The sequence below is a fragment of the Protomyctophum bolini genome (genome assembly GCF_963924005.1).
Source record: "Protomyctophum bolini genome assembly, contig: SCAFFOLD_622, whole genome shotgun sequence".
Taxonomy (NCBI): domain Eukaryota; kingdom Metazoa; phylum Chordata; class Actinopteri; order Myctophiformes; family Myctophidae; genus Protomyctophum; species Protomyctophum bolini.
Window position 1 is genome coordinate 12,501 of NW_027666169.1, and position 21,531 is coordinate 34,031.

Here is a 21,531-nt window from a genome sequence, read left to right on the forward strand (position 1 = left end):
TGTGACCGCGACATTCGTCTGCTGGACGTTTCTATATAGCCATGGGGTTACATGGCCACAGCCCCCCAGACTAATATCACTGTCATGTGTAGATTTAAGTCTAGAACTTTGGTGTGTGGAAGATGTATTTCTAAGGGATCGTTACAAGCAGATCCCCTTCGTCGCACAGCAAACATGTCACTTTGAATATAGTGGGCTCCGATTGGTCACCCTCAACTCTGGAGTGAGTGAAATGTAATTCAAACTGAGGAGTGCCAGACCAATCTCCCCGGGAATTTGTTTTTCCTGTTGGTATATTCATCTGGTTTCCAGGCTATGACTTATAGTTACAGACCATAAGGGTCCATTTGGTTCCTAAATAGAATAATTTTGGATACCCCCATGGAAACCCCTCAAGGAACCCTGGGGTTCCCCGGACCCCACTTTGAGAAGCACTACTGCTGCTGGTTAAATATACCCCACGTCATGCTGTAACCTTGCGTCACCAGGCTTTCCACCTCGGAGGAAAGCCTGGTCTGTGTTACTAAAGGCTGTGTGTGAAACGGTCGGGAGCAGATGATATACCGTTACGTTATGTTGTTGTAGTCATTGTTTTGTACTATTTGTAGTCATCAGGCCGGAACCCTCAAACCAGAACTTCCCTTTCTTCAAACCGAAAGAACAATACCTTCCCGATAAAAGCCTTGATGCTGTGTAGTTTCGCTGATTTCTAAAATTGTCGCACACGAAACGAGCACAAAGAGATCAGACCTGGATTCTGTTTAGCTTTTTTTTACGCGCTGCTCTTGAGCAGACCTGTCATTGATCCAGGCGACAATGTCTGCGTTAATAGGCTATAGGACCAAGGGTACACATGAGCATCAATGTGATCATGACTTTTTTTTTTAATGTTTTTTTGTGGAGGGATAGACAGTATATATAGGCTGACAGGAGATGGGGGTCACCCCCCCATGCAGTAAAGGCCGTCGGGAGTCGAATCCGTGGCACACTGCCAGACTGGATTACCAGCCATGCTTCCTGGACGGCCCAGGCCGATCACGACTTTTAAAATAAAGAAAATCGCATTACACTCAACATGACAACAACAACATATATCCAGTATCCTATATATGTTCACTTTGCTACTTAATGGTAGGTACTATATGATTTTCTTTGGTTAAAAATAAGTGTTAAAAAGCACTATTGTGATAGTACTCATTGCTATAGTGTTTGTTTAGTAACAAGATCCTACAGTCTCCATGTTATTAAACAAGTGGAATTGTAAGTGATGACACAAAGAAATGAGTGGACACAATTGGAGCTGGAACACTATAACAATTAAGCGGGTAAATGGCTATACTTTCTCCTGATTGGCTGAAATGTTGTCACCTGCCTGAAAATGTCTGTTTATTTATATAAAGCGCTGGAGAGACCCCTGTTATTGAACAAACACTCTACAGCACTACAGCATTTCTATCAGCATATATAGTGATTCACCTTTTAACAAAAAAAATAACGTTTTGTTTTAACCCAAAATATTATATCACTTACCCTACCTTTAATAGAATCTGCTGGTAGAAATGTGTTGACGTTATTCTGTGAAAATGAGTCATCGTCTGGTCCCATGATTTAGTCGCCCAGTGCAGAGGCTCCACATTATTTATTTTTTCCACTGCCGGGCTGGTTTAGGCTATACACACTTAGCAGTTTCCTTTAGAACTTGAATACCCTATATAGGCGTATATATGAGCACATATTAGGTGTTTCAGATCAGCATTCAGCCACATCCCCAAACAGTCAATTTAAATGATCAATTTGTAACTCTGAGAGTGTATATTAGGTCTACTCAATTTGGTTTCATTTGTACTCTCTCTGAGCTAAATAACACCGAGGATTCCACTGTGTACAGTATAGTAATTTATATAGTCATGCATTCCCCCTTTACAAGCGCACCCATTCTTTCTGTCCTTTTTTATTCTGCGTCCTTCCCTTGCTTTGCTGCTGTCTCTCTCTCTCTCTGCCATAACCTATTCCGGTTTTGGAGTTTACGCCGAGGCAGCTCGCGCGCGCGTGCCTGTGTGCGTGTGCCTGTGTGTGTGTGTGTGTGTGTGTGTGTGTGTGTAGTAGTGTGTGTGTGGTGTTCGTGCCGTGCGCTGGAGGCTTATGGTAATTGCGGTCTCCCGACTGGCCTTCTGGGTAGAGTCTGCGCGAGTGGGAGTAGAGAGCGAGTCGCTCGGCTCGCGGCGTTCATCCATTCTGTGCGGCACTCCCGTGAGCTCCGCTCCTCCGCACGAACCGGAGCTCCGATCGGGGTGGTGGTTTTTTTGTTTTTCCCTTTTTTATTTCACTGGGGAAAACAACTACGAAACCAAAAAGCTATTCGGATTACCGTCCACGACTCCTCTTGGGTGGAAGATTGCCATTTTTTTTTAACGGGACGCGGCGGACCCGACGAGGAGTGTAGTGTGTGTGTGTGTGTGTGTGTGTATGTGTGTGTGTGTGTGGAAGCGGAGGCTTCTTGAAACGGCGTGCTCCGATGAAACCCAACATGGCGCTGCGCTGCTGTGAGGTACGGGCGAGCTGAATTAATTTTTTCTTTTTTTTTTAGTCCGCGGACCCTCCGCCACCTGTATCCTTGGGTTCGGTCGCTGTTGATCAGATTCAACGCTATGGGACGCGGTGTTTTGACGGATTTTGGGGGGTATTTCCTTTGAATTGTGAGGCTTTTTCTTCTTTCCGCGCAAGGTCTTCTGCTCCGTCTTTCATGGAAACCTTAAAGTGACATTTCAGGGGGGAAAGTCTGCTAGAAAAATATGGTGAGAGTTGCCTGCAGACAATAGATGAAGACGTGTGGGTTCTGTATAATATGTACTCGTTCCGTTTCTGGACAAAGTGGATAATACGCTGTTAAGACACTTTTTGGTATTTGGTCGGAATCGTCCGTTTCGCCAGACGGACCCGTAACCAGACTGTAGTCTACGTAGGCTATACACGCACGGATCGTTTGCTCTCGCAGTTAACTTGGCAAAACAGGAAAAAGGCGTGAGTTGGGCTCACAGACGACGTCTGGAAATAGCACAAATTAACCAGGTGAGACAAAAATATGCGTGTGTGATGTGTGTGTTGTTTACTTGTTTGTTTGTTTTCGCTGGTGGTCTATGCAAATAATAAAAGAATCCCTCGAACGGAATGAATGCACTCATCATAACATCATTATATTGTTTGGAAACACCACACACAAGTTAAATTCTCTCCCCCCCAGACGGATCTATGCTTTAAAAACGGCGTGCTATCTCTCATAAAACACGGTGTGTGTGTGTGTGTGTGTGTGTGAGAGTGAGTGTGTGTCAGTGTATGCGTGCGCGATGTGTTGTTAGAATGGACCCTCAACGCCATATCGTGCGGCGGAGAGAGAGAAGGGAGGGAGAGGGAGAGAAACGACCACTTCTAAGAATAGCGCATAGGGTGGTCTTTGTGCGTTTCGGCGGGGCAGTGGCATGTGGTTGATAAATAACACGTACGGCTTTTAATGGTCCGGCCCTGAGCTTGGCCTCTATCTGACTATACGGCCGTCCTGTCAGCTGGACGGCCCCGGTGGTGTGGTGGACGTGGTGGTGGTGTGGTGGGCACTTCTTCTCCTGCCCGAGGAGGAGGTGAGAAGAGAAGGACGTCCCGTCCGATATAGATTAGCGGAGCAGAAAGTGCCCATTATATTTTCCGCTTCTTTGAATATTCATGGCTTTCTATTTGTATTCGCACTCCTATTGTGTGTTGTTGCGTGCGTGTATTTGTGTTGTGCGCGTGTGGGGTGTGTGTGTGTGTGTGTGTGTGTGTGTGTGTGTGTGTGTGTGTGTTTGCCTATTTGGGGCTGCGTGTGTGTACGCGCGGGCTTCTGCTGCGCTAAACAAGGTTACGGAATCCAGCCTCGCCCTGCCAAGAGCAGCAAACTGGCTGCTCCGTTTACACACGGTTCAACTACGTTGGAGGGCATCCCCGTGATGCGCGCGTGTGTGTGTGTGTGTGTGTGTGTGTGTGCGTGTAGTGTGTGTGTGTCTCTGTGTTTCTGTGTGTGCATGTATTAGCGGGGTGGGGGTGGGTGTTTGGACAGAGCGGACGTTGATGAGTCTTCTTGGTCCCAGAGGTAAAGTGTCGGCAGGGAGGAGGTCTTCAGACGGGACTCCTCCCCAGCGGTCTCCCGTCTAGTTGACGGAAAACAGACTCATGCCCTGCCAGCCCTGCAGGTGTTCTCTCTGTAATGTGACCGTATATTATACTACGGTACATAGCCTACTCTATACAGCTGCATTTCGGGTGCCACCGTCTCACGCCTGCCTCTATATTGTCCATGCATTGCTAATCTTTTGCCTTGTATATATAGTCGATTATACCGCCCACATCCAGAAGCCACCCCTCATGTGCTATATACCATATAGTGCCTCCTGCTTGTCCTACAGCCACACCGAAGCACTAATTAGAGGACGCTCTCTTAGCACGATCGATGTCTCTCATATTGGCTGGTTCCAGCTCATTGACGAGCTTAGCGAGGGGACATGGCCGGGAAGTGGAAACGACCATGGGTGCACTTATATAGGCACTATATACAGGCCTATATGGTATATCTCCCAACATCCTGCTTGGAACAGGATCGAGGAAGCGAGGCCTCGTGATCACAAGAAACACACAGCGGGGGACCAACGTGTGTGTGTGTGTGTGTGTGTGTGTGTGTGGGGGGGAGGGGGGGGAGATAGTGATGGGCTACACAGCATGCTCTTATTTGGCTGCAGGCTTTTGGTAACCTGGGGTTTGGATTGGCCCGTTTTGGCACTAATGGGCTCGGGGTCTTCTCTGGGGGGGGTTTGGCTTACAATATACCTCTTTTATAATATCCCACCGTTGTCGTGTTATTTGGCTATAAGTGAAACGCTGGACAATTCCTGTTGTAAATGCGGAGGTCATCCATTATACAGCCACCATTTAAATAATTGATTTGGGTATTATGCCGCCAATGCGCTCCACTATTTCAGCCTGCCTCCCTGGAGCTTGGCTCTAACAAACTTTGAGAGGACAGGACACGAAGCATTGCACGATTCCCCCGAAAACTATACAAGCAATGTCAAACTGGATGCAGATAAAGCACCCTGAAAGTTTATATATTGTTAGAACTTTGGAACCCTATAAAACAGATGCTTTACATTTTGTGTGTGCCGAGTTTATTTATAGTGCATCCCGTCGGACTGTTTGGCGCATCATTTTCCATTTTGTGCTATGAGGTCAGTGTGAGGCTGATCTGTTTTCCAGGTGTCTGCGAGAGGTCAAAATAGAAATGAAAAGGCTGTGGACGTGGTTGACACTTTTAAGATAAATAAGCCCCCTGGTCGGGCTGCCTTTTGGAGCGCGGGGTGCCACGGCCATCCCTTAAAGGCCAGTCAGTAACTCTTCAGCACTGGGTGTTGTCATGCTGCGCAATGGATGTATTTGTGACTACTTAGTAGGCCTGTGTGTGTGTGTGTGTGTGTGTGTGTGTGTGTGTGTGTGTGTGTGTGGGGCGGCTGGGGAGATGGTATCGGCTGCGTGCGTTTTATAGGACAATCCCATCGCCTACAACACACTAGTTTAAACCTATAGTGCTCTATAGGTTTAAACTAGTTTGACGTCAACATCAGTAGAGGGAGCAAATCCACAGGGTCGGTTTATTATTTGCATTGTAATCCCCATAGGGGGATTTCATTTTAGATCTCCTCATATAAGAACTGTGCCGCTTCACTCATATGGATATGAAGAATCAACTGACTGAGAGAAAACGCTATTGTTACTGCTACTGAATTATTTACATTTTCGCTAGAAACGGACTGTATCATATATGAGTGACTGACTGTCGCAAACGATACAGAGTGAAGACACCTCTCTGACAATAACGCAGAGGCGGCTTGTTTGTTTTTTGGACCACAATGCTTATTATATGAGATGATTTTAGGATGAGCCCATGTTATTCTCCATAGAGAAATTACTTCCGTGAACCAGGCAGAACCAGGGGATGAGCGAGTGACGTCAGGGTCTTCGGCGCTCTATTAATTAATACCTAGAACGTTCTTTGTCCTTTCTATTAGTAACGCCTGACGCCCAGGACAAAGTTTTGTCCAAAAGACGAAGTTTATTGATATGAAAACCGATCGCATCGCTCTACAGCCTGGCAGTGCCTGTTGTGCAATCCTCGATGTTGCGCAACAGTGAGACGTCATCGAAAATGTCCCCCACCCCCCCCCCCCCCCCCCCTGTTTAGCCGACGACAGCGAAAATCTTAAAACGTTAATAACTCGCAATCTAAATCATCCCGTCTAATTATAAAAAAAGATCCTGTGTTAGACGGCCCTCCGCTGTCCAGTCGCTAGTCGCGATAGATTTATTCTTGTTGTCGTCTGAGTGGTCTGGCTACATCTAGCTGCTACGGCCACATCCTTTAGAGTGGTCTGGCTACATCTAGCTGCTACGGCCACATCCGGAACAACATCCGGTCCGTCGGTAACAGTGCTCCGTTGCCATGAATGGAGTCGACTGGGTGCTAGAATTTAATGGATTAAATTAAACCCCATGGGCAATTAAGGCGTTAACCAATGTTTGGTCGCTTTGTAACCCATTGAATCAATGAACTGGCAAGGTACAATCGTGCGCGTAAATACGTCGATAAAATCCATTTCGATCGCGAGGGGCAAAACACTCGCATATATCCGTCTTGTTTTGACACGAGACGTTAAAGGCACAACCCGTTAATTAGTTAATTAGTCAGAGGACGTGTTGCGTGGCGATCATTGTATAGCCCGTCTATCCCATGGAGGAAAAATGCATTATTGTCTTTGCGCTTGTTTTCTTTTCATCATGTGGTGTGTGGGGTAAAGTAAAGACACCAGTCTTCACTGGGCTCTCTCTGCGCTCATGGCTGCTCATGCGAGGTGCATGTGAACAAAAGCGAAATGCACGGGCAAAGAGCCGCGGAGAGAGATCGGGTTTCCTACAGCGCTGCATGGCTCCCGGAGGAGACGTCACGGTTTGATTGAAGCTGTGCTCCGTCCAGGCCTCCCGGGACCTGGCGCTGAAACGGGAGATCCTTTTTTTTTTTCCTTCCCTCCTCCTCCTCCTCCTCCGCTCCACAAAGCTTTTTGTTCCGCTGAGGTTTGGAGCGCCGCACGGATCACTTCCCCGCAGAGAGACGTGTCACTGCCCCCGCCAGTGAACGGCACCCACAGCGCCAAAGAAGAGAGAAAACCTGTCACTGTAGAACGGGCTTTATGCGCAAATAAATTCACATGCCATATTTTATGATGATAAAATAAACGTCGACGTTTAGCTTCATAGAAAAATAGGCGAAATAAACTAAAATAGTTTGAGGTATGGGCTATCTGTTGTTGTTTTCTTTTAACCCATTCAGGCCTGACGTCGGGGGGGGAAAAAATATGTTTTCTAAATCAATTACATTTTAACGATTTTTCAAAAATAGCAGACCTACAAGTTCATAGCGCGCCACTCGGTGGCGCGCTATGAGCTTGTAGATCTGCTATTTTTCAATAGCTAAATTATAACATAATGTATGTAACCACCGAAAGGGGTTCCCGCTCAAAATGGGTTAAACAAAAGCTCTTATAGTATTTTGTAGTCAAAATATATATTTGTATTGATATTAAGGCCTATATTTTAATTAATTTGCATTGTGTCGGGCCACACTGACCTTGCCTAGACTTGGAAGATGGATTTGGTGGTAAAATAACGATGACACATCATCACCTCACGCTCCTTCTCGTCTCTGCAGGCCCCGTCTTGATCAAGCGTCCTCGTTTGTTTTTTAGATGTTAACCCATTCTGAACGGGAACCCATTTTGGTGTTAGCATCATGTTATGCTTTAGCTATTGAAAAATAGCAGATCTACAAGCTCATAGCGCGCCACCGAGTGGCGCGCTACGAGCTTGTAGGTCTGCTATTTTTGAAAAATCAAAGAACGACTGACATTTTTAGAATCTGATCTCAGGTCAGAATGGGTTAATCAGACCAGTGTGTGTCCCAGTGGAAACCTCGTATGAATCTGATCTCAGGTCAGAATGGGTTAAAGCCTCGGGCGTCTTATCTGACGAAATCCCACAGACACTCTGCAGCAGCGCCGCGCGATGATGGCAATAGGAGTATATTACCACCGCCGCACCCCTCCTGTATCCAAGAAATGAGTTATTGGGACTTTGCATGCATATAGCCTAATTTGGAACCTGGCTAAATTGCCAGGCTAATTGTTTAAATTAATGAATGAAGAAGCTAATCCAAAAAAAAAACCACGAGCCATGATCCCTCATGTAAGCCCCCCCTGTTATACGGGAGGTGGTCGACTTTGGGCTTATTTGCCGTTTTTTTTATCAGAAATATTCAATAAACAAAAGCGTCTGTGCATTTCAAAGAAAAAAGTCAAGAGACCCCCCGATTGAACGCGAGGCGACTCGCATGCGCATCCCTGTTACAATCGACCCCTTTGGAGACATAAAGGGCCATTTAGTCCTCATTTGGCGCGGCATGAATAGGGCCAGTTCAGCAGCGGTCGCCCGTTCTCCAGTGACAGCACGGGGCTCAGACAATGTGGCCGTTGTTGCCCGCCATGCTGCCGAGGGGATTGTCCCGTGCACCGACTGGCGTGCGGCTGTGCAGCGGCTCGGGAGGACGGGAGGCCTTGTTTACAACTCGGCCTGCTAATAATGTGACAGCTGAAGATCCAACGTTGGCTCCTTCCAGCTTCTCCCCCTCGCTTCTGCATATAGCCAGCCCAGCCAGCCACCGACCTCCGTCCGTCCGTGCCTCTCCTCTGGTGGTGCGAGGCACACAAAGGAGGGAGGGAGGGAGCGGGGAGGCCTGTGCTCGGGGTTGGGGGTGAGAATATGTTGGTTAGTGCGGGTTTTGATCTCGGCAGCCAATTTAGTGAGGAGGGTGCTAAAAAGAGACGTGCCTTTACTGAGATTTGCTACCGCTGATTTATGTTTTGTTCCCCAGCGGTATGCGCTGCATTCCTTTCGACACACATATGCGCACGCACACGTATGCGCATGCACGCACGCACACACACACGCACACAGCGTCGCTGTGGTGTGTGCATTTAATCCGTGTTTATCCCCACCCCACCCCCGTCGCTGCGGAGATTATCCTGCGTCACACCGCATTTTTTTTTAAGTCGATCGGAGCTCTGCGCTTCAGAGAGAGAGAGAGGGGGGGAGAGAGCGAGAGGGAGAGGGAGAGAGCGAGAGCTTGGCAGAACGCCAGGGACAAAGAGCAAGAGGGCGCCTACACTCCTACTCGCTTATAGCACGGCACAGCCTGGCCCGGCGTCCTAGTCTCACATCCCCACACGTCCCGTTTACTGCCACAACAACACACCGAAGGCAACAGATAACACCAGCACGGTGTGTTTGTGCCCTGTTTTTCTCTTCTTTTTTTTCTCCTATTCCTCCTCCTCCTCCTCCTCCCCTCAAAGTAGATCTATGTCTGTCTGTGTGTGTGTGTGTGTGTGTGTGTGTGTGTGTGTGTGTGTGTGTGTCTCACACACATGGCACACACACGGAAACGGTGCGCTGCATGCTGCACGCAAAGGAAAGGTTCTGACGGGAGGCAGAGAGGCCGGGGGCGGGGAGAGGGGGAGAGGGTCAGCGCTGCTCGGGGAGGAAATGATCAGCGGCGCCGGTGCTTGTTCCGCCACGTATGACGGGTCACCCAAAGTTCAAGTCGCAATAATCACAGGAAGCGACTTGGTTCGCATGGAGACAACGCTCGCTCGCTGTCTTGTTTTTTTTCTTCTTTTCTTTCTGCACAGTCTCTCTCTGTCTCTCTCTCTCTCTCCCTCTCTCTCTTGAACTCTTTTAACTAACCGTCTTCGCCCCCTCCCTCCTCCCAAACATAGCCTACAATTGGCCACCGGACACCAGGCCTAACGCAGCTCGGTAAAAAACACCCGGTGGTTTTCAGTTTAATGGTGCGAATCGAGCTCCGCTCCAGCGGTCTGTTTTATAAACGCAGCCCAGTCCCCCCTCCACCCCTCCCCCCTGCCTGCTCTCGCTTAGTTTGCCGGCCACTGTGATGGATTGGATGGCCGTCGGGAGTTGTTTGTTGCGCAAACTATTCTTAGCAGCGGGAATGGGCGTCAACGCACTCAGCCTTCTCCTCTTTTCCTGCCGTAGATCTCTCTCTCTCTCTCTCTCTCTCTCTCTCTCTCTCTCTCTGACGCACACATGGCATTTAACAATAAGCGGCTGGGTTGGTGATGCACTGATGCGCAGTCACCCAGTGCCCAATGAAGTACAGAGGATTATGTTTGTGTACAGCGAGGTGCGTGCCTATTGTCTGCAAATGGTTGTCGGCGCAATTCTAACAAGCTCTCAATTAGAGGTTGGGCCCAGTGCGAGCTTAAGGTGCTGAGTTGAACTGCGCAAAACCTGACAAGCCTATAGCTTGACGCCAGATGACTCAGGCAACGCGCCATCTATTATAAAACCTCAGCGGATAAACATGGTTTTCAACCTGTCGTCGACGTTGCCGGACAAGAAGACTATTCATTTCATGGAGCTTGCATGTCTCCCGAGTGCACAGGTGCCACGGTCTTACAAGCGAAAAGGCTTTTGGTTTGGGCCACGAGGGAAGTGTGGACTGCGACTTGCAGATAACCGTTTATAGGGACGCTTACAGTACATTGTGTGGCTGTGATAGTGTCAAAGTGAATTTAATTTATCTTCCCCAGATGTCTTCAACTCGGGGGCGTAGGGGCCTATAGGCTATAATAACTCCATTAGACACATGGTAGCCTACGGACAATGGGCGGTATAAATGGGCGGTAGCTTTGTTTTATAAGCGTGTAAGCGGAGTAGCGGACATCGACATTGGACCACACAATTCTAGCCGACTTCTGCATTTTTCCGCGCACACGTTTTTCTTAATGGTTGCTGTAATTTTGCACTGCAACTTAAGCACTGCGCGCATGACGGTATGGCACATTTCTCAACGACAATATCCGTTTGTCCTAACGTCCACACACACGCACACACACACACACACACACACACACACACACACACACACACACGCGCATGCAGTCAGTTCCGTTGGATGCGGATGTTGTTGAGGCAGGCTGGGCCTTGGGATGAGAGAGAGAGAGAGGGGGGGGGGGGTGGGTGACAAGGCCGGGGGGGCAGGGAGGGAGGGAGGAGCTCTGTCGAGCGCCCGAGAGGCTGATTAATGGGCTTCAGGTCACGGTAATAAAAGCGGCGTGCCAGCGGCGGCAGCGAGGCTCACACAGACGCGTTGCTCTGCGATGATCGAGGAGAGTTTCTCCTGCTTGCATGTGCTCTCAGCACTGTTGAGCATGGCCAGGCTTCGCTTTTACTATATTAGGGATCCGGTTCTCTCTCTCCCCACTCGCCCGCCTAATCCTCGCATCGGCTCTTCGAGCGGCCGTATGTTGTTTTTGCCCCAGCTGCACTTCATGGGTAGTCCGCTCGCTCTGACATCCAAGGATAATCTAATGGGGGAGGCATATCTGGAGCCTGGATCTCTGAGCACATTTTTATTGAACGTCACTTGACCCACGCAGCTACGTTCATGATTTATTTTTAACCCGTTTTGACCTGAGATCAGATTCTAAAAATGTCTTCTACATCCTGACGGTTTTCTGAAAAAGCTATGTTTCTGTGTCAGTCGTTCTTCTATTTAAAAAAAATAGCTAGACCTACAAGCTCGCTATGAGCTTGTAGGTCTAGCTATTTTTCAATAGCTAAAGCATAACATAATGCTAACACCAAAAGGGTTTTATTACATTAACCCAAGTTTCCAAGTTCTGTATAGATCTAATTTCTCTGTAGGCAACTGGGCATATAGGCCTATATAACCGACCCTATACAAAAATAAGCGTAAACTTGTAATCGGCAATTGCTTCATGGATTGGAAACATAAAATTCGGTAGCTTTTTACTTAAAGGTATAGGGTAAGTTAAATGCTCTATATAGCCTGCTTGTGCCTTGTAGTACTTGCTATAGAGTGTTAAACGGAAAATGCATTTTCAGTCAGGTTGGGGATACCCTTTTATCCAATCAGGATAGAGAACTCAGCCAGGATACAGATTAAACAAAAGTGATGACACAAATAATTTGGACACAATTGGAACTGGAACACTATACATTTTTTTTACTTCCTGATAATTAAAGGGATGGGGAGACCCTCGTTAGCAATGATTACTATCAGAATGTGGTGCTTTTAACAACCACGACAAAAACATTGTTTCGTCGAAACAATATCACTTAGCCTACCCTGCCTTTGTTCAAAATGTCCACAGGTTGACAAACTAGGCATACTAGGTAGCTAATGTTGTGCATGGACGGCGCTGTATTTTATGTTGTGTAAATATTCATAGACATTCTACCCAGAAATGCCACCCTACATGTTTGTTTGGTACACACATGAGTGTCACAGCTTTTTGCATTGTACTTTTGAGATACACTTGAATATTGTTGCCATTTGCTTCACATGCTTCATACCAACTAGTTATGCTTGCATGTATATAACTGCTCCAAACAGCAGCACAATTAGTATTTTTTGTTTCTGGGAAGCTAGTTTTTCTTTGTGTGACACTGCTCTATTTACACCTCTTTATTTATTTTATTTATGTACATACATTTACTAGTCTTGATAGTTTCTTAGGTAATTCTTTATTTCCTGTTTGCTTGTTTGGCAAATGTAAACGTATGTTTTTCTCATGCCAATCAAGCCCAATTGAATTGAATGCATGATGGGTAGATTCTCTAATCTTTCTGATGGGGAGGGGGCGGGGGAAGGAGTGGGAGTATTTTGAACATTTCTCATTTCATAATGTGTTTAATGCTCTGAATCAGTAAAACAAAATGACAGTGTATTGTCAAATACTCGCTGGTCTATTGGCTGCAGTGCTTATCATTAAATCTTGTGTGCTTTCTAAAAGTCAGCCTTAGATATTAGTATTTTTTTACATTGCAGTCCGGGTTACACAATAGTTATATTTTTTTGACTCGACACAAATAATAATATGCAAAATATTCATGGTGGTCACTGTGTTTCATTGTGGCCTTTGTATTGTTATCAGGGCAGTATTTGGCCTGCTTTGCTGAATCACCGTTTTTGTTAATTTTCCATTTTGGTGTGTTTACTATTTTGTCCCTTGAATATTCAATTCAAAGTGTCTGCCTCAGTGCCTGTCTGTTTTTCCCTGTGTGTGTGTGTGTGTGTGTGTGTGTGTGTGTGTGTGTGTGTGTGTGTTGGTGTGAGTGTTTGTTGATCTGTGGCCCCGTGTTGGCGGGCGGTAAATGGTCTCCCACCGTAGCGGTCTCTGATGTATAATCTTGGCTCGCTCCGTAGGCTGAGGGAAGGGAGAGAGAGAGCGCAGGTCAAGGAGGGCACAGAGAAACCAGTGTGTGGAGAACGTGACTGAATAGATGGCGGCCCCACAATGCTCGTCTAGCCCACTGGGTGGGCGGGAGAGGGGCCACTAGAGGGGTGGTGGAGGGAGAAGAGGAGGGGGGGGGGCCGGGGTGGGAGGAGGAGGAGGAGGAGGAGGAGGAGGGGGTGGGGGGCGTGTGAGGGGTGTTGACGGGTGGGAGGAGGAGGAGGAGGAGGGAGGGGGCCAGCGCAAGGGGGCCACACACTGCTTTCATTTCTTGCGACTATATTCCGTTGGGGTCATGAGTGCGTTTTGTGCGCGCACGCAGCAGTGTCTGCAAGACACAGGAGGAAGTACAATGATAGATATAGCTGGCAGAGCAATTGTCTCCCCTTCGTGCTGTGCTCTGCTCCACCATACCACCCCCTCCCCCCTCTCTCTCGCTTCTCTCTCGCTGCGCTGAAAGGCTGCGGTGGCTCTGTCATCTGTAAATGCGGACAGCTGCTCTTGGTGAAAGCGTCACATTGGCTGTAGCATCACACGCAATTGCTGTACAATGGAAACATTACGCGTGTCGATATGTTATTTATTCACTTTATACCATTTTTTGACCTGAGATCGGATTCTAAAAAATGTCTTCTTCGTCCTGACAGTTTTCTGAAAAAGCTATGTTTCTGTGTCAGTCGTTCTTCGATTTAAAAAAAAATAGCAGACCTACAAGCTCGTAGCTTGTAGATCTGCTATTTTTCAATAGCTAAAGCATAACATAATGCTAACACCCAAAATGGATTAAACAACTAAAAAGTTAACATACTGTATATCGGGTTTTTTTAAGTTCACCACTATGAGACTTAAAAACAACTTTAAAAAAAAGTTATAAAAAATAAAAAAAATACTCGTCCACCGTGGCATCACAACAGAGCTGTTGTGGCGTGTATGTGCACATGTGGTAGACCCCAGACACTGAGTGCTAACTGTTTGCTCGTCTCCGCAGGGCAACATCTGTTCGTGATGCTGAGGCACAGACCAACCTGGAACTAAGACAAGGAAACCACATCACACAAAACATGGCAAGTCCGCCCTGGCTCTGTTAGCTGCCCCGTGCAACACTCGGCTGACACACACCTTGCCATTATCTGGCACTACACACACATGGTCCGTTTCTTTTATTTGCATGCCAGCGTGTCCACCTGGCATTACCGGACATCTGTCACCTGCTAAATTGTTGTTGTTGTTTTTTTTGCAATGGGTGCTTTGGTTAATGGCTTTAAGATTATCTGCATTGCACGCACACATTCAAATGGCATTTCTCCGTGTATATATATATATATATTTGTGTGCTGCCGTGTATTCGTTTTTATTCGCCGTTTTTGTGTTCTTCAGGTGGATGCGAGGTTAACGCCTCTGGCGGCCATGGGCTTGGACCGAGGCGCCCTGATGCGCGAGGGCCTCCGCCTCCACGGCGGCGTGGTCTACCCGGGCATCCGCGCGCTGGCGGCCGAGAAGGGCCGCGAGGGAACGGGCCACCCTCTCGCCTACGGCCGGGAAGGCATGCAGGAGCTGATCTACAAGCCCGAGTCCCCCCACGACAGTCGCAACAAGGCCACCAACGGCTACCTGCAGGGACTCTACAAGGGCGGGCCCCCGGGGGGGCCCCCGCAGCCCTGCGGCTTGGACCGCAGGGGGATGGGGCCCGGGGAGAAGCCGTCGGAGATGGGCGGCCTGGCGGGCGCCGGCGGCGGCTACCTCCGCCTGCCCTGGCTGAGCCCCTACCCCGAGGCCAGCATGTATCCCTTCATGGACTCGTCCAAGTACGCGGCCCTGAGCATGTACAAGGCCTCGCTCCTCAGCCAGCCCAACCCCTACCTGCCGCAGCACCTGGCCTATCAGTCCCTGTGCTCGGCCCAGGGCCCCGCCGCCGCCACCTCCGCCGCAGAGCGCCTCTTCTACATGACGCCTTACCCCCCCTCGCCCATCTCCTCGCCCATGGTGGCGCCGCCCATGAGGATCCCCGCCGTGACGGTGGCGCCCACCATGGTGCACTGCCAGGACAAGGGGCTGAACGTGGGGCCTCCGTTCGGCCAGCAGCTCCACCAGCCTTCTCACGCGCAGCAGCAGCAGCAGCAGCAACAGCACCACCAGGCGGAGAGGGAGAGGGAGAGGGAGAGGGAGAGGGAGAGGGAGAGGGAGCGGTCGCCCAGCAGGATCAAGCCGAGCCGCCCCCCGTCAGGGAAAGGCCCCGGCGGCATCAACAACAACGGCAACGTCAACAACAACAGTAACTGTAGTGCTGGTGGTAACGCCGGCGGGAACAACAGCAGCCTCCCCGTGGATTCTTCTCCTCACGCCTCTTCTCGCCACCCGCAAGCTCCGCCTCCCCCCGCCCTCATCGACAGCTCCATGGACTTACAGAGGCCGGTCCCCAGGATACCCACCTCGTCGGCGGCGTCCTCCTCCTCCTCTTCCTCCTCCTCCTCCCAGGCCATGCCTCATCTGTTCTCTGTGAGCAGCATGGCCGCGGGGGAGCAGCCCTCTCCCGCCCGGCCCAGTCCTCACAAACCCAGGCCCCGGGACGGGCCGGCCGATCACAGGGGAGGGGGAGAGAGAAGGCCGAGCAGGTCCCCCTCCAAGACGAGTTTTGACCGGCCCGCTCATCAGCCCCCCGCTACCAAAGAGCAAGCCGAGAAGCCCCTGGACCTGTCGGGAAGGATGCTGGAGTTCGGCCTGCCTCCCAACGGGTTCCCCGTCAAGATGGACACGCTGGCTCCGGGGGCGCGCTACGGAATGGCCCCCAGCCGAGAGCTCTTAAAGGAGACGCTGTCCATGTCTCCCCCCTTGCACCCTCACTCTGTGGTCAGCAGCACTTCCTCCAAGGCCTCTGAGAGGCCAGAGATGATCAGCACTTTACACTCCTCCTGGGTGGTGCCCAACCCCCCTCCCTCTCTCACACAGCACACCCCCGGTCGGCCCCTGTCCCCGAGGTCTAGCGCAGACCAGGGCCCTCCCCAAGCCAAAGGCTCCTCTCCCTCCGTCATCAAACACAAGGGCCTGGAGAGGGTCCCTCCCCAGCAGCGCAGTTCCTCCTGCCCCAGGATAGGGGAGCCCAACCACACCGTGCCCTCCTCCGCCTCCTCTCTGGTCACGTCCAGGCCCGTTTCCCCCAAGCCCAACGGCGGCGACTGGGCCAAACACAGCCCCAGCGGCCAATCGGAGCATCCCGGCGTGGTGCCGGGCCACCACAGGGAGTCGGAGAGAGAGAAGTCCTCCCAGGCCTCCAAGAGAGGCGAGACGATCCCGGACGTGCCGTCGTACAAGCGGCCCTGTCTGGAGAACGGCCATCCTGCGGGCCACCTGTATCTGCCTCAGAGCGACGCGTACCTGAACCACAGCCTGGCCTACGCCAACCGGTACCTCCACTACTCCATCCCTGACGGCATGGCACTTCATTCCCATCCCCTCGCGGGGAAAGGCCCGGTCTACCCTCATCCGGTCCTGCTGGACAGCCTCTACCCGTCCCACCTGGCGGCCAAACACCCCATGGCGCCCTACCACAGCCTCCCAGCCGGCCCCGGAGGCGAGTACCTCACCTACAACTCCCAGGAGATGGCCCATCCTCTGATGCAGCCTCACCAAGCAGACACCAAGCCGCGCGAGGAGAGGGCCGACGCGAGCCTTAAACCCCGGGGGCTGCAGGAGAAGCCCCGGGGCCCCGCCGAAGAATGTGGAGGTCACCGAGACCGCGGTGGCGGCATGCTGGTGGCGGGGGAGGGGAGCCAAGTGAAGCCCGAGAGGGACGCGGGGGAGCAGCACGGTGGCGGGCACGCCAAGACCCTCTCTTCGTCGTTGTCCTCCAGGGACAAGATTGTCTGCATCGACCTCGTTCACTCGGACACGGACGTGGAGTCCACGCCGGCTGTCAACAAGCAGCCTCATCCAGGCCCCGCCGCCAAGGTCAACCAAAATGAATGTTGTCATGGCAACCAGAGTCAGACAAAGACCGAAGCCGAGCCAAAACACCAACACCACCAGCACCCTTCTTCTCACACCGTCCACCATGAGCACCACCACAGCCCCTCCCTGAAGCACAACCACGGCGAGCGGCAGTCGGAGGCTCCGTTCGGGAGGCCGAGGGTTTCCCAGGACACGGGCGGCTATCCCAGCGCGACGTCCAGTCCTCCTCCCGCCTCCCCGGCTCTCCGAGCCGAGGACAGCGCCGAGGAGCACAGCCTCAGCTCCGACGCCGAGGACCAGGACCCGAGCACCCTGCGCTGCGCCCGCACCTCCGGCTTCTACGGGAAGGACCGAGGGGACGGCAGGGGGAGACGCGCCCCGCCGCCTCTCCCTGCCTTGTACCGCACGGACACACACGGGAGGGACGTGGACGGACGGGACAGGGTGCTCGGTGAGAGGGACGCCGAGCGGGAGGACAGCATCGTGGACCCGGAGGAGTCTCACGGAGAGGTGGACGAGGACGACGGGGAGGACGGGTGTCTCGGCTCCTCCAAAGGCTCCCGGAGGTCCAGCCTGGCCAAGAGGATCGCCAACTCCTCGGGCTACGTGGGCGACCGCTTCAAATGCGTCACCACGGAGCTGTACGCCGACTCCAGCAAACTGAGCCGCGAGCAGAGAGCGCTGCAGGTGAGCCCCGCAGCACTGTGGAAAAGCGGGATTATAGGGTGGGGAGGAATGGGAGAGGTGTGTGTTTTTTTTGTGGTCACTGAGCAGAGAGGCACCATGGCGGTATATACACATTTGGAACACACATTTTTAGTTTCCCTCGTACACAATCCAAGACTCAATCGATCTTGTAAATCCTCCTCTTTTGCTGGGGTTAAGTGTCCCTGCTTGGCATCCATGGCACAATATTCGGACGCGAGCAGTAGATTTCAGAGTGATATAGGGCCAACCACACCACTGCTACGGTACATTTCAGAGTGATATAGGGCCAACCACACCACTGCTACGGAACATTTCCTCAGTGAACTTGTGCAAGGGGTAGTTTTTGAAGCCAGGCCAACTTGCCAAGGCAATAAGCCAGTCGAAGGGCAGTTCAAAGGTTAACCTAGACTGCCACCCCCCCCTGTATGTTGATTAGGGAACAGTCCGTGTTAAAGGTCGTTCCCTCGTTCAGAGGTGCAACACCCATGCGTGTGCGTCCATGTGCAATCGGTTGGCGCTAAACAGCATGCAGTTATACTGCTGACTGTGTGCTATGGAGCGCCACACTACTATATAGTTTTTGAGAGCGTGACTGTGTGGCTGCCTCATGGTTCAACACAGTGCCTCTGGCTACGCTTAACCCAAAAGGTGAGCTGAAAGGGGGCCCACAGTGTGCTTCAAATCCACCAGGCAGCCCCTCTTCGGGGGCCCCTCTTAGCACTCTACTCCATGCCCCCATCCCCCCCCCCCCCTCCCCTCCCGTGCTATCCCCTCCCCTCCCCTAGAGCCCCCCCCCCCCCCGTCCTACTGGGCCTGGTTGCTGTCCAAGGTCATAACTCTCTCTCCCCCTTGGCTAAAAGGCCCCGGCTCGTCACTCACATCGCACGACACTCATGAATGCACACGCACACAGACACACAATTACCAGCAATGCCGCCTGCGGTGTGCCATCGACCTTTCAGCCCCTTCCCACTCATATACGCACAGTTAAGCTATTTATGTTAGACTGGTGTCTTTGGCCCCTTCTGCTTAGCGTTAAGCACAGGAACACGAAAATGCGGCATATTGGATGTTTAGCGACTGAGGCAGATATGTTAATGGGTTGCACATGTCTCTCCTGCGTTATATGCACATGTCGTTGCGAATAACGCACCCCCCCCTGAAAAAACCTGGTGGTTTGTCTGTGTCACGCTCGCCGATGCAGAGCCGCAACACACACAAAGCTATCAAATAATTTATTTTCTGGATATCTTCTATACGTGATGTTAAATCTGGAGATCTGGTTGAAAGAGTGGCCACTGCAAAATGAAAACTGATAATCATTCCTTCCCTGACGGAAAAAAAGCTAAATTATTATGAAATCTTTTTGCATGACTCCAGTTCAGAATGTGAATAATTTGATAGTTTTGATGCTGTTATTCTCATGATTGAAAACCTGTTGACTCATTTTATTTGACTGTGTTGCTTTGTGGGATTGTGGCTGCCTGTTGTTGAATGTATAAAAAAAAAAAAAGAGAAAGACATGCAAAAAAAAAAAAAAAAAGTAATTAAAAAAAAAATGAAATGATGGACAGAATATTGAGCCCCCCCATTCTAATTGCTTAGATGGAAGTCATATCACAAGAGGAGAGTAATATAAGTCAACCTGCTGCTAACTGGGAGGTCAGTTCTTTACATTTCTTATCACATCTACCCCTCAGACAGGCTTTCTCTCCTCCTTTATTTCTCTGCACTCTCAATCTCTTATTTTTCACAGTTATTTTCTCTCTCTGCCTATCTTTCCCCTCTCTATCTCTGTTGTTCTTTCTGTCTCTCTCCCCCCCTCTCTCTCTGTCTCTCTCTCTCTCTGTGCCTCAGGGCTTTAGTCATATGTGTTTCCTAGCTGTGTTCATGTTTCAGGAAGGGAGATGCCAGGACTTATAGGGCCCCAGAGCGCATGGACTCACAGTGGCTGCCTTTAGTCTTAACCCATGTCTGGATGCCATGCTTGTTGATTTATCTGTCTCTCTGTCCTTGTGTGTTTTATTGATTTTTTTTTTATTTATTACATTTTACTCGTTGACATATTATTTTGTTTGTTTTTTGGTAGTTTTTTTTTTTTTTTTTTTTGTCAGACAACGTGATTTTCTGATGCAATGTTTGCTTCGGTTAGCTGTTGAGACCAGATTGAGGCTTAGAGACTGTTGAGACCAGATTGAGGCTTAGAGAGAGGTGTATGTGTGGTGTGAGGGCAGACAGTGAGTGGTTTTCATGGGTTTCTCTCTGTATGTGTGCGCGCGTGTGTGTGTGTGTGTCTGTCTTTTGTGTCCTGTGTGTGTGTCTGCATACGTAAATGTGTGTCCGTGCGCGCGCGTTGTCTTGTCTGCATGCGTGTGTGTGTGTGTGTGTGTGTGTGTGTGTGTGTGCGTGCGCATAGCGGGCAATGATGCGGTTCTCGGAGCTGGAGCTAAAGGAGAAGGAGGGAGGAGGCGGCGGCGGCGGCGGCGGCGTGTGCGTGTCTGCCTTGGCTGTGGCAGCAGGACGGGACTTGGCTGCCGGCCAGCGCAGAGAGCGAGAGCTGGAACACTGCCAACACACCACCAGGCAGGGAGAGAGGGAGGGTGAGTAACCCAGCACCACACACACACACACAGTCACACACACACACACACACACACACACACACACACACCTACACACGCTATTTCCGAGAGCGGAACGCTCTGAAAGGGACACGCACGGAAAATCGGCTCTTTTCACATAACGCGCGCGCGTGCGAAAAGCACACGGTCGCGCATGCACACTCGCACGCACATGCGCCAAACGCTGAGGCAAGACTAGGTCACTCTGAAAAGACGATATCTGCTCCCCTCTCTCTCTCTCTCTCTCCCTCCCTGTTCAGCGCACACGCACGACCATGCGTGTGTTGTGTGTGTGTGTGTGTGTGTGTGTGTGTGTGTGCACACACACACGTACACGCTTACACAAGCAAGAAGCGCCAGAGAGGGAGAGAGAGAGAGAGAGCACGAGGGAGTTTTATTTTCAAGAAGCCTTTTGTGCTTATCTGCGCGGAGCGACGATCGAGGGAGGGAGGGAGGGAGAGATTGCACGAGCGAGAGAAGGGGGGTGGGGGGAGGGGGGGGCAGCAGCAGCAGCAGGAGGAGGAGGGGCAGCAACAGCGAGTTAGAGTGAATGCGGGGGAGAGTTAGCGGGTGAAAGCGGATGGGAGAGCGCAACGGAAAGAGAGGAGGGGGAGGGGGGGGGGGGGGTTACTTACGTTGGCTGGGAGCCCAGCTGTGTGTTGGAGCGAGGCCGGGGCTGACGTGTGAGCCTAATTATGGCACGGAGAGGGGAAAGAGAGAGCGAGAGGGAGGGAAAGAGAGAGAGAGAGAGAGAGGGAGAGAAGAGAGAGAGAGAGCGCAGGGGGGGGGGGGGGTGGTGGGTGGGTGGGTGGGGGGAGGGTTAAGGGGCTAGAGTCACGCTCTGTGTGGGAAGG

The 21,531-nt window shown here is 50.9% G+C and overlaps 1 protein-coding gene across 1 annotated transcript; it reads left to right on the forward strand.

Moving 5' to 3' along the window:
* Positions 1–2,217: 2,217 nt before the first annotated feature.
* LOC308312053 (BCL-6 corepressor-like) lies at positions 2,218–20,656 on the forward strand (the record flags this gene model as incomplete). The annotated part of the gene is made up of 5 exons (XM_080794463.1): positions 2,218–3,069; positions 14,392–14,467; positions 14,781–18,035; positions 19,662–19,718; positions 20,473–20,656. Coding segments are annotated over exons 2-5 (3,499 nt in total), but the record flags the coding sequence as incomplete, so codon positions are not given.
* Between the last annotated feature and the right edge of the window lie 875 nt (positions 20,657–21,531).